Below are 13,770 nucleotides of genomic sequence, written 5' to 3' on the forward strand. Positions count from 1 at the left end.
ATCAATGAGCACGCATCTCTCCTCTTTGAGCCTATAGGATGAAGTCCTCCCTTCTTAACTGGCACTTAAGGTCTTCCTTCCCCTGTCTCAGTCTTACATACGGAAACCCTGGTGGTATAGTGGTTGAGAGCTATGTCTGCTAACCAAAAGGTTGGCAGTTCAAGGAGTCCAGGCACTCCTCGGCAACTTTGTGGGGCAGTTCTGCTCTGTCCTATAGGGTCACTATGAGTTGGAATCAACTTGATGGCAATGGGTTGTTGTTTTTTTTTTTTTTAAATCTTACATACAATCACTTTTTTATACAAAACCCTTAACTGCATGCAAACCAGTAAATTCATTATCCACAGAACATTCTATTAACACTCCTGTCTCTGGGACCCAGCCTGTTCTCTCATTTTTCCCACCTCCAACCTTGTGTCCTCTTAGGTCTACCTGACTTCCTGAGGCTCTGAAAAGATCTCTTCCTGCTCCCCTTGGAACCCACAGACCTCACTACTTGTGCTTTTCATGCACTATTTTAGCTTATTTTTAATATGAGTCCAATTGTACATCCTTTGAGGACTCTTATCCCCCATGGCCTTCATAGGTAGGTACTCAGAATATATGAGGACAGTGATAAATACAACTGTTCAGACTCCCTGAGTCTCCCGTTTTCAACAGTTCCTCCTAAGGACATCCCTTGGGCTTCTCGATTTTTCTAACAACATCCAAACAAAACACAGTGCTCTATATTGGGTGCAACCCCTGTCAAGTACAGTGAAACCACAGTTGCCAGAGCCAAAGGCAGGGAAAGGAATGCAACAGATTATGTGACCATTTAGCCACCAACAATTATTTACTCAGGTTCCCAAACTATTGATCAGTTATCTTCCTTACATCTTGACAATGAGTCCTAAAGTTCTCTTTCTGAAAAAAAATTCCAACTTTGCTCAGGAGCAATGACTACTTCCTTTGGCCATTTATTTAAAAAAGAAAACTACTGCATACCTGTTATATCCTAGGCATTCTTTTGTTTTCTTAATCATTTTCTCAACTTCTGCTACTTACAAGCAGTGTTACTGTTGTGTTCTCTAATTTCACATGTCTCTCGCCCTTTTATTTTTCAGAATGTCCCTTTTCTGTATACATCAGGGTGTGTGTGTTAGATGCATGCCCCACGGTCAGGAACCTTATGGAGTCAGTAGAGTGAAGGCTAAAAGTATAGATTCCAGACAAACATGGGTTCATTTTTGGCTCTGCCCTTACCAGCTGTGTGAACATACGTAATTTCTTTAGTCTTTCTGAGCTTCAGTTTTTCTCATCTGTAGAAGGAATAGTACCCATTCCAAGTATTGTTAGGATTAGATAAGAGAACGTGTTTTTGAAATGCCAGCACATTATACACACACAACAAATGCTGGCCATTCTTGACAGCAATTCTCTCAGTGAAGTGCTTCAGCCCTGCATGGGTAGGTTATGAAATGCCCAAGAAAGGCCTCTGATGAAGACGATAGCGATGATAGAACTGTTATAGGAGGACACGAAGGCCCTTATGACTCAAAGTTAATTCCAGAACACAAAGTTACTAGTTCCAAGTTCTTAGGAAACTGTTTCACCAACATTTAGCCTAGGTAAGTTAAGTCAAGGCCTGGGCATTTTCTCCTTATCCCATGTGGGTATTAGGGAAATTATAATTCATTTTGTCATTTCTGAGAGGGGCTCTGAGGACTGTAATATAGAGAAATGGCCGTTACCCTTCAAGGGTTTGGGAACCACCACTCACCTCTCCTCTCCCCTCTGGATCTAAGGAGTATACACCCAAAGATCAATGGCCAGACAAGATACTGATGATCTTAAACTGGGCAAGAACCCCATAGCCCCAGATGAAAGGCTTAGGCAGAAGCAGAGTTGGAGAACATGGCTTAGGCCAGGAGGCCCAAGCAGGTCCCTTTCTTCCTGCGAGTTAGTACCTATAAACCACACAAAGGTCACGATGACCATTACTCCTTTCCTCTTGACTCTAGGGGTCCACTCCATCACACAGCTGCAAATACAAAGACAGGAAGGGTGAGAGAAGGGGGAGCTGCTTCTACTGAAGGGAGCACAGAGGGCAGCAGGGGAGAAGCCTGCCTACTGGTGCAGTGACCTGCCCACTAGAGAAACATGGCCCCTGCATGTCAGGCTCTGACCAGTAAGCTACTCTCCAACTTGTGGGGAGCAGGGAGCAAGAGGGTGAGAAAAGGCTGGCATGTTCCCTGGGGTTTGCGGTCCCCTGTGGGCAGAGGCTGAGGGAAAACAGAAGCCAGGGGAAGAAGGAATGATGAACAACTGGGTCTTTGCAGCCCTTTCTTGCATCTTTATTAGCCATTGTTCCCTGAAACCTCTTAAATACTTAACAAGTACCTTCCAGGGTCATCTTATCTCCCACCTTTAGGGTCACGAGAGAGAAGTGGCCTCTGGACCAGATGGCCTGCTGTCTTAAATTATCAGGTAAGTGGCCCTGCTCTTGCTTTCCTCCGTCTGTGAGCAAGCTGATTGGCCTGCAAGCCTCTCACTGCCCAGGGGTGGGAGTTCAAGCTGCTCTCAGATTTGGTCCTGTTTTTTTTTTAAGTGAAAAAGGAGGGGCAGGAAAAGGCATGAGGATTGGTCAGTGTGATGTTAATCCTTATTCCTCACCCCAGGCCTCTCCCTTTGAGGCTTTCTCAGGCTTCCCAGGTTGCTCTCTGCTCCTGTCCATCCCTTCACTCTAGTTAACCGGGACCCCACCTCCCCTGCCAAGGCGTTCAGAAAGCAGCTCCCAAACCTGAAGCCTGGAGCCCTTATTCCGCACCAACCCCCCCCTTCCACCTGGATGTTCCCACTACCCACCAAGGGAACTGACAAGCCAGTAGGGCTATTTCTGTTCTGTCTTTCATTTCCCACCCAGACTTCTCAGCAAGAGCCTTTTGATTCCTCTACTATTTGCCTTCTAGCTGCCTAAGTGCCTTCCCTGCCCCGCTCCCTGAAACTAATTCCTGACTCCTCTTACTCCATACCTCAGACCTTCAATCCAACAATTATTAGCACTCACTAGAAAAAAAAAAAAAACTATGGCTAGGGAAGGAGCTCTAGTGGGCAGTGGTTAAAGCACTCAGTTGCTAACAGAAAGATTGGTGGCTGAAACCCACCAGCTGCTCCTCAGGAGAAAGGTATGGCCTTCTGTTTCTGTAAAGATTACCCATACCCATTGCCGTCAAGTGGATACTGATTCATACAGACCCTGTAGGAGAGAGTAGAACTGCCCCATAGGGTTTCCAAAGCTGTAATCTTACGTAAAGTTCTACTCTGTTCTATAGGGTCACTGTGAGTCCAAATTGACTCAACGGTAATGGGTTTGAATTTTTATGGAGTAGGGACTGTGCAGTCTTCCATGAGAAATGACATGAGCACAGACCTAGAGCTCAATTTACTTAAGGGCCAAGTTCCTCCTCTGTAAAATCGGACTGGCAACGCTTTTTGTCATACGATTTCCCTGTACTTGTGTATCTGAGGAAATACCCTCTGGGATCCGATTTCCTCACCTTTTCTGTGCCACAAAAAGAGATTTTCTCTCAAGAGTCATGAGCCTTTTAATTAGCAGTTGCCTGCAGGGCTGAACTTGAAAACAATTTGTTTGATGAGGTTGGTTTAGACTTTAAATATGTGTGACTGACTGGATGGGATGGAAGCAACCATTACCATATTGAAACTACTGGGCACATGTGAGGATGGTGGCTTTCACTTTCAGAGTACTTACCATGCTTGTTAGGATCCTTGGTGGTACAGTGGTTAAAGCGCTCGGCTGGTAGCAGAAAGGTCAGTGGCTCGAAACCATCAGCCGCTCCACAGGAGAAAGATGTGACAGTCTGCTTCTGTAAAGATTTACAGCCTTGGAAACCCCATGGAGCAATTCTACTCTATCCTATAGGGTCATTATGAGTTGGAATTGACTCAGTGGCCATAGGTTTGGTTTTGGTACCATGCTTGTTAAGGAGCACTGGTGGTGCAACAGTTAAGCAGTCACCTGCTAACCAAAATGTTGGCGGTTCAAACCCACCCAGCCAGTCTGAGCAAGAGAAACACCTGACGACCTGCTCCTGCAAAGATTAAAAAAAAACAGCCAAGAAAATCCTATGGGGTAGTTCTACTCTATCACATGGGGTCGATGGCACCCAACAACAACCATGTTTGTTAATTTATTTAGTCTCCCATAATGAGGTACGTGATATTATCACCCCCATTTTGCAGATGAAGAAAATGAGGCATAGTTAAGCAACTTGCCCAATGTCACACAGCTGTGAGGCAGATCTGGGGCTTGAACTCAGGTAGGCTGATTCCTGAATCCAGGCATTTACCTGTTATATACACTGCCACTCCTAAGAGCCTCACCTACTCAGCCTCCTGACAGAGAAGCTCTGTGCTTCCCTCCATTTGTGAGCGCTGACATCTACTAGACAAGCGAGATGTGGGAAGTTTGCACTGACTATGAACCTTTAAGCAGTGGTTGAAGAATGTGAAGCAATTGCACATTTTTCTTGCAAGTGCATGCCTTTGTGCCCTGGTAATTAGACACAACCAAAAGGTAATAGGGATGAATGTCCTTCAGACATCACTAAGATAACTAGGTGTGTCAATTGCTATGTCTCCCTGACCTTCGTCTCCTTCTAAGGGATGCTGACCTGTCGCAGCCCTTCCCTCCCCTGCTCCCCACCAGCTGCAGGAACATCCTTCAACTGCCATATTATGTACAGTCCATAGCTGATCAGGGACCTACAATGTGTCCAGCTAAAGAAACGATGAGCAGGGACCAATCAGATTCTCAGTCTTGGGAATCTGATTCGGGAAATAAACAGTGAAGCTGTGAGCTTCACCGAGGGTTGAAACTGAAATTATCTGGAGGTGGTTAAACCTGGGATAGGCAAGGCAAAGAGAAACTGACATTGCAGAAGAGCTATAATATAGAAAAAGAACATTTACAGAGTGAAGGGTGAGAATAAGCTGGCTGGAAGTAAAGCTACCCAGAAGAGCTGAGTCAAGGCAAAGGTGAAACACTATAGCAACTGATATTAACCCTGCCTGCACTTAACAATCATCTGGAGAGCAATGAACCCGTACTGGTGCCTGCGCCCACCCCTCAGAGATTCTATTTAACTAGTGTAGGGTGGGGCCCAGGCATTAGCAGGCTAAACATCTCCTCAAGTGACTCTAAGGTAAAGTCACGGGGGAGAGCCCCTGACCTTCAGCAAAAGCTCCTCGTTGGTCTCCTGAGGTTCCTGCCGCTGAGGTTCGCGGCTTTCTGCAGCCTGGCTCCACTGTTTAGATTCTCCAGGGTTCTTTGGTAGACACTTTTGGATATTTAGGCAATAGCAACTCGGACTCTCTTTCTTGCTAACAGAATACTGATTTCATACAGGTATTGGGCAGCAATACGATCAAGGAAGATGGGCCCAGCCACAGAGGATAAAGCCTAATTGATCCAAGCTAATTTAGAGATGGGTATATGAGCCAGTTCTGACCAATGACATGGTTGAAGGGGAGACCTTCTGGGAAAGTTTCCCCTTTAAAGAGAGAGAGAAGCTGGAGAAATGCTCTTTCCTGCATTTCAAAGTTGTGCTGACTGATGTGATACCTGGAGCTTTGGGAGCCATATTGTGACTATAAGGGGAGAACCTAAAGGACTGCAGAGAAGTTCACCAGAGCCCTATGTGACTGCTGCTGAATTAACCAACCCAGGAACCACCTACCTCCAGATTCCCTGTTACTTACTATTGCTTACCATGTGTCAGGCACTATCCTAACTAAGCACTTTCATGTACTAATTAATGGAATCCTCAACAACCCTGAGGCAAGTCCTCTGGGTGGGAGATGATAAATGCCCTCCCTGCAGCTCAAGGCAGCAGAACGGGCTCCAATCCCTGCATGAGTAGCCTTCCCATAAACTACCCACTACTCAATGCAATTTAAGCATGTCTGTGTGTGACAAAGTGGCATAATACGTACGCTGTTGGGTGTTTTAAAAAATAGCTGAAAGACAGCAAAAGCCCTCAGGGTTAGTGAGTTCTTTGTCTACAGACTGTTAGCCCAGCTTGTACTGGCTCTCACTTAATAAAATACATTATGTTATAGTGTTCAGAATGCTTTCAGTTGATGCCTGTCTAATGTCACACAATAAAGCTTGCTGTTTGGCTCATCCCCTTCCCTCCTCTTTCACCTCCTCACTGGCATCTTGACTCTTACTGCATCACTTCCTTCTTTCCCTTCTCTCCAACCCTCCAACAGTGGGATTTGAGAGGAAGAGAAATGGAGCCTCCCCCCGTCACACACACACCCAACCCACCCTGGAGTGACAGCAGATTTTAAAATCTGGATTTCCTGGCAGACATAGTCCCTAAACAGTAGCAGTTGTTCTCATCTACCTGGTTGTATCTCCCAAATGGGATTTCTTTTCATTCGATCCTGTTCCTCCCCATAAATCTAAGTGGTCCCTGAAGAAAGGGTCCTTGTCGCCTCCTTTCCATTCTTCTGCCCCAAGGACTCTGTTCAGGATCCACACAAGGTGTGCACTTCCCTCTTAAGGCACTCTCTCTCAGCAGACACCACATTTCTTTCCCCAATCTTCTTTCACTGCTGAAATTGGTCAGCATTGGCAAGGGACCATGGTTCCACTGCTCAGCCCCTTGATTTGGTCTCAGACAAAGAACACTGCAGGTGTGAACAGTTCATACAGACTTTATTTTTCACCTGTTGAGGTGAGCACATGAAGGTGGGGCAGGCAGAGTTCTACAAGATGCAGCATCACAGTCACCTGCCCTGGATTACAGACACGGACCAGGAGACTTCGTGATGAGCAAAAGGACTCCTGTTCCTACCTCAGACTGCTATGGGATTATCACAAGGATACATTTGTCTTGATTCTATTTACACTATGGAGTGTGGAGAGGGTACATTTCTTACACTAAAAATATATACTTTGGAATCTCTAAAACAAAAATATCTCCATCTCTACATGAGACCTACTAGAAAGAAGAACATAGAAAACAAGGGAAATGTACCAGCACCTCAAGTTGTCCTCTTCTGTGGGGACAACTCTGCTCTCCACCTGACATCATTAGCTTAGAAGGGCAGCCATAATATCTGATCGGTCAGATGGACAGACAGACAGACACTGATAAACAAGAGGGAGGCTTATCACACTGGAAGGTTGAATATGGGAGAAAGGAGGGGGGTGGAGGATTTTGGCCTCTTTTCCAAAAGAAGTAATTGCACATTCCGTTTGTTGCTTCTGTTTCCAACATTATTGCACATGTGAAAAATCTGCAAGTACACTGGAGTCAATTGCAAACCTGCTAAGAGAAGCCCAAGCTCTGCTGGTTTCTGCTGGGCTTGGAAAAGTGTTGTGGGAGGGCTCTCATTCCCTCTCTATGGAAATATTAATGCCATCAGCTAGAAAAAATGTTCTGTATCCTCCAATGCTGAAAGTGGAATAAGATTAACAAAATGCTATTTCTTTTCTTTTTAGAAGGATCAGAAACCATTCCATTTCCTCTGAGCACAGAATTCCCTAAAAGGATTATGCCTATGGATGAATCATTTCACTTTCCAAATTTTCCTATTGAAAAGATTCACGAAATACTCCCTCTTTTCACACTTCAAGCGGTGATGTAGCTACTTCACACCTCCTTTGGCTATGAAAAGTCCCCTCCCTTCTGGTGAAGAAATGGTAGCTGAGTCAACTGCCCATTGTCTATAACTACAAGAACCATAAAGAACAGATTTCGTAGAAAAAAATCATTTCTATTTGGCTTTTTCTGTTTACAGTGAAATATGGATGAGCCTGAGGGCTTGAGGATCCTTAGTTCCTCACTCTAAATAAGGAAAATAACCAGGAAGCCCCTTTTCTGAGAAATCCCAGAGCCATCCAAGCTTCTTACTGTTGTTGTCACCCTTAACTAGTTGTGGTTTTTAGAACCTCTCACCAATAACTTCTCCCCTCCAAGGAGAACTTGAAAGACTGAGGAAAAGGCAGAAAGTAGAGGAGCAAAAGGTGCTTGAAAAAGCTGAGGTATTAAAAGGGAAAGGAACTTGGATGATGTCTCATTTGGCCAGCCAGGGCCTCTGCAAAGGATTTCTACCTCATGGGAGCCCTGACAGGTACAACCAAAATAAAGTCAAGAAGGCTGAAAACATTCAATGCACATGAAGTTCCTGAATGTCCTGCTAGGATGTGGCATGGCAACCTGAGAAACCCGGACAAAATTCACTAACAAATTGGCAAAGACGGCTGTTTAAAATCCTAGAAGGGGGTACTGACTCCCTTGCACAGGAAGGAATTTAGAGAAGCTGATTAAGTGGCAGCGAAAACTAACTGGATAGTGTTTCTGATGCTAGGAAAGGAAATCCAGGGGCCCTGGGGCTAAGCCTTGTCTTATGTTTCAGGAGAACTGGAAGACTCAGAACATGGACATCGAAATCAACAGAGAAGATACAGGGCAAATTTCTGACTCCTCTACTAAGAAGAAAGGCTGGATTGCTGAGTGGGTAGAAAATAAAATAGAACTGGGGACTGTCTTTTCCGATCACCCAGAAAATACAGATTCCCCAAACCAGGGCCTTATGAAGGTCATGACCATCACAGCCTGAGGCATCAATCAAGTCTGGACTTAGCACATAACAGATTTTTATCGGAAATCCTGGTGCATAGTGGTTAAGAGCTTACTGGCTACTAACCAAAAAGGTGGGCAGTTTGATTCCACCAGGCGCTCCTTGAAAAACATTTATGGCTAATTTAAAATCCAGTCACACCCCAAACAAAGGGAAGCAGCCACTACTCACAGTGTCTTTTGGAGTAGATGGTTCACTCTCCCTCTAACCTAAAGGCAAGTTTCTATGAATAAGGAGATGAAGATAGAAGCTGTATGTAGTAAAGATCGGATCTGACAATCCTGTCACCAGAAGCCTGAAATACCAGCTATTTAGCCACAAAGAGCCAGCCTGCACCTTATGCAACCAAACATATTTGACAATTTCACAGTGTATTTTTGCTGGTCTTCACCTTCTGTATACCAACCCTTCCCTAAAAGTCATGGACAAGGAAGTAACTCACTCACTTAGCAGCTCCAGTTCTTTCCCCTTAGAACCAACATTCTACTTGCATCACTTTCTTAAATTTCTGGCCTCCCTCCCTTCCTCCTCCACACCACCAGCCTATCAGGGCATCGTCCTACTTAAACTTTTCTGAAACTGTCTCCTCATAAAAGAAGCAGACAGTTCTCTGACCCAAGCATATATGGGCATGGAAATCACCTACCTACCTACTTTGTCTTCTACCCCTAAGTCAGTTTTTCCTTAATTTTCCATTTAAACACCTATTTCTACTTCTTTCTTTTTTTTTTTTCTTTGATTAATCTGCCTATGTTTGTCCTCAAGCTATTCTACCAGAGAAATCTGAGCTGGAAGTTCCCTAGATGAAAGAATGACATATTTTTGGAGTCACCCACAGCTACGTGCATAAAGTCTTTTTAACAGTAGCGATGAAATCTTATGGATACACTCTCATTTGTTGGTAAACACACATGCACACACACACGTACCACACACATGTACAAACACTGTGGCTTCTTCACCTCCACTCCCAATTTCCTACCCCAAACACTGCTTAGCCTGACTCTGCCATGATGCTCACCATCCACAGACCTGAGCAAGGAGGCAGCCAAAGCTGGGGTTATGTGTTTGACAGGAGTTGGGAAAGAGGACAGAGTTAAGAGTAGGAAATAGTTCCTACCACTGAGATCTGGCAGAAATGAAGTGGTTATTATTGGGGAAAAATGAAGTGGCCTAAGAGAGTTGTCATCACCTTTCACAATAGCTATCATGCCTGAGGCGCAGTCACCTAGGAGGATTTGGCTTGGGACGGACTCAGAAGTGCACATGTGGTCCTGTAACTGCACTGCATGGAGTTAACAAAGACAAGTTCCCTCTCTCACAAAGCCTAGAGTATAAAAGGCATCATGAGACATCAGTGTCTTAGGAGGGGCATTTTTCTGGGTGATTGTTACCTGGGGTTGTTGCGTGTTGAACTCTTCCCTGTTACATTCCTTATAGCATGCTGAGACTAGGGAAACAGGTGAAGCAGTCACCAACCTCCCTACAGAAAGGGTGGCAGGAAAAGATGGGAGGGGCAAGATGGAGAACAAAGCAGGGATGCTTTCCTGGAACAAAGATGATAAAAAAGGAGGCAAGCTCAAGGAAGCAGCCAGAGAGGAACAGTTGAAAGTCAAGAAAAGAAAGCTCTTCCTACTGACAGGCTGCCTTTTTCATTTTTCAAAATTAGGTAGGTAAATGGGTACAATTATTACATTTATCCTCAAGGGATGAATTGTGAAACCTTGGCTTACAAAGACTTTAATGCCTAGACAGTTCAAAGAAACATGCCTGGTCCTGTCTGCACCATATGAAGGGAAGCTGAGACTGTCCCTAAAACAGCCTTTTGACTAGTGGTCAGACCTATCTGAAGCAATACTCAAAATTCAAGGGGATATAATTTTAATACTTGGAAGCAGCATGATGTTCAGCCAACAGGCACCAGTAAAGTCATACATACTGCTTGTTTACAGCAGGCATCCGTTCTGAGTGATTGGTGTCTGCCCTGTACCAGTTGTTAAATATTTTGAAAATCATCTCTGTATTAAAATAATTGGAGCCCTATGAGATAGGGAAACCTGAAAGAAATGCAAGATTCCTTCAACATCAAAGGCCTTCAGAGTAAGACCAGAATACATTAATATATTTTAAGAGTCTAAGAAATGCAAAATTCAATTAAGTGGTATAGCCAACTGGGTAGAGATTGAATTCCTCCATGAGTAGAAGGAGAAATTAGTTATGTATAACCAGAAGACATGACTGCTCCATTTGAAGGGGGTTGATACAGCCACATAGGTGGGGTCCAGTACGTCCTATCACTGTCAGACAAGGATCCAGTCACATGCCAGCCAATAAGTCTGATAAAGACACCTTGGCAAGCTGAAAAGTCCATTAAAAAAATTACTGGGAAGGAAATTTCAAAAATTTTTTGAGGGTAAGCATCTTTAGCTCTGAGTAGATCTAGAATTATATACAGATACTAAGCTAATCAAACCTACAGTATTAATATGTTTGTGCTAAGTTTAGAAATAATATGAGTATATTTGGTATATTAATTACAACTTTTAAGGAAATTTGGCATGTCAGATTAATCATGTAATTATAATTTTAAAATGTATAATTAATTTACAATTGTAATTTAAAAATTATTAATTGTAATTTTAAATCGAAATCTTACTAAGCTTATACACAGTATTAGAACAATCAAGAGAACCTAAATTTTGCTGTCTTTCATAAGTTCAGCGCATTAGGTTTACAAGAATTTAAGTACTCAGGAAGGTTTTGTTTAGTTAAGTCAGGTAATCTAAGGATTAAAAAAAAGAAAATCAAATAGATTTATCAAAGCAGTTTAAACTGTTTGAAGACATTAAGTGCTAAGATTTGCTAGAATACTAAACAGTACAATGAGACTCATAAGTTAAAATTTAAAAGCATAAGAAATCATTGTTTTGGGGGTTTGTAACTTCAATTAATTCAATGTTAATTTTTTAAAACTAAACCTCCAGGTTATTTTTCTGTTCTAAACAAAAATCTACACTTGAGAATAGCAAAAAAGTCCCTAAAGTAGGCACCCAGGGAAATTTCCCTTTTTCCCAAATGCAAAGGGTGAAAGAGAAGGGACACTGAAGAGAAGGAAGGGAGGAATTGATTATAAACAAAATAATGGATAAGGAATGGGTGGGGTGCTGGTGGAGTTCCTGGGTGGTGCAAAAGGTTAATGTGCTCAGCTATTTACCAACCAAAAGGTTGGAGGTTTGAGTCTACTCAGAGGCACCTTGAAAGAAAGGCCTGGTAAATCTACTTCCTAAAAATCAGCCACTGCAAACCCTACAGAGCACAGTTCTACTGTGACACACATGGGGTGTCCATGAGTCTGACTTGACAGCAACTGGTTTGGGGTGACGGTGAGGCAGAGACACAACACTCTTCTCCTATTAAAGGAAAGCACACTGGGGAACTTCCCACTGTACGAAGGTTTCCCAGGATGGAAAACTAATGTGATGGAATCTCCTGGGTGCCAAGGTGCTTGCTAGTCACATTCTGTGCACAAGGGAAAGGAACATCTAAATGTACTGGAACCCAAACTCTTGCCATCCATTGTAACACAGAAGAGAAGAAAAACCTATGGTTTTAAACTAAATATCAAAATTAATTTCACCACTTACGGTTCATTTCCCAGTGTGGTTTTTACATCTGAGAGCCAGAACATTTGTCAACCAACAGAAATCCATGATGATGAAGAAACCACATGGCCAAAGGTGGTTTTGGTCCATTGAGCTGATAATGGTTCACTACTAAGGCAGCTAAGGAGACATCACATAAGCACTTGGATCTCTCAAGGAATGGAATCAGAATGTGTCCTCCAGGGACAGCAGAAAGACATCAAAAGTTTCCACAAAATGGCCAAAATAACACCTCATCCCACCTTTCCACTCACAAACAACTCTTATCAAACCTATCCCAGGTATGTAGAAAACAGACACTATCACAAATCTTCAGGCTAGAAAGTCCTTCCTGGTGCCTATACTAATTCTTTCTGTAGAAATTCAAGCTCATTCTCTTACTCCATCCTCAATGAAAACTGAGAGAAGGTGCTCATCCTCATTTATCATTATTGATTTTCCCCTGAGCCTTTTTCCGTCTAAGGCAAACAACTCCAATGTCCCTCTAGGCTCTTTCATCTTCCAAGGTTCTCATAGAGTTATGCAGGCTCCTGCTGGGGAGTAACGAAGACGAACCTGGGTCAGAGCCATCTTCCCAGCTGCAATGGTGGAGGCTGCCGATGTTCAGATTGCTGACCCTCCTAGTAGCTGAGCCTCCTGACAACCTCTCAGTCTGACCAGCTCACCCCAGTGTAGGCAATCAAACCAAGGCCCAGAACTACCTAGGATTCTTCAGATGCTAACAGAACTGGAAAGCCTTCTCTTTTCTGTCTCTTTCTCCTCCTACTCCCTGACCCCATCTTTTAGGAAGGGATCCCACCAAAGGAATCCTCAGTGGTGGAATGAATCCATATGGCTCGAAATGCCGGCAGAGAATTTCAGAGAAAATGTCTGGAAAATGGGAAGCTGGGTCTTCAATGGTGGCAGTCCTAAAGAGAAAGAGGAGGAAGAGAAGGAGAAGTACCAACAGGAGGTGGTCTTCTGCTTCCACGTTCACACCTGGTGATTGGCTGCTGGTATGGGGATAGCTGAATGCCCTCCGATGCACACCAAGAATAACTGAATGTTTCAGCATGGCTTGGACATGACCAAGGACAGGGCCAGGTCTGGCCTTGCTTCTTCTCTGAGAGAGTCGCCATCTTCTCTTTAACCAGAACTTCCATCCCAGCAAAGACTCTTAGTTAAAGAGACTGAATAAAAGTGTTACAATTAGACAAAAAGGGAACACATGATTCATTCCTGCTTTTAACAAAATACTTTGAAGATGTCACCACAATTTGGATCTGGCTATATTTTAAGTTCATTTACAAGTAGACTAGTTCTCAACTAAAAATAACCATGTGTGCTATACATTTCAACAGCTGCTTGGATTTTCCTCTGAAGGAAACAAGATTCTATATTTCACTCACAGTCAGCACAGATTTATTTTAACCCATTCGATGAAGAAATAACCCCACCACTACAACCCACA

General features: G+C 43.5%; 1 protein-coding gene across 3 annotated transcripts in view; it reads right to left on the bottom strand.

Annotated features, from left to right (window-relative positions):
* Positions 1 to 6,710: 6,710 nt before the first annotated feature.
* The window catches only part of SLC4A8 (solute carrier family 4 member 8), a 146,682-nt gene continuing 139,622 nt past the window's right edge, over positions 6,711 to 13,770 (bottom strand). For all 3 annotated transcript variants that reach the window (XM_023556485.2, XM_064284206.1, XM_023556489.2), the window contains one exon: positions 6,711 to 13,489. In XM_023556485.2, the coding sequence (XP_023412253.1) occupies positions 13,477 to 13,489 (13 nt within the window). In that variant the 3' untranslated portion in view covers positions 6,711 to 13,476. The remainder of the gene's footprint in view (positions 13,490 to 13,770) is intronic.

This window comes from Loxodonta africana, chromosome 4 (assembly GCF_030014295.1).
Source record: "Loxodonta africana isolate mLoxAfr1 chromosome 4, mLoxAfr1.hap2, whole genome shotgun sequence".
Taxonomy (NCBI): domain Eukaryota; kingdom Metazoa; phylum Chordata; class Mammalia; order Proboscidea; family Elephantidae; genus Loxodonta; species Loxodonta africana.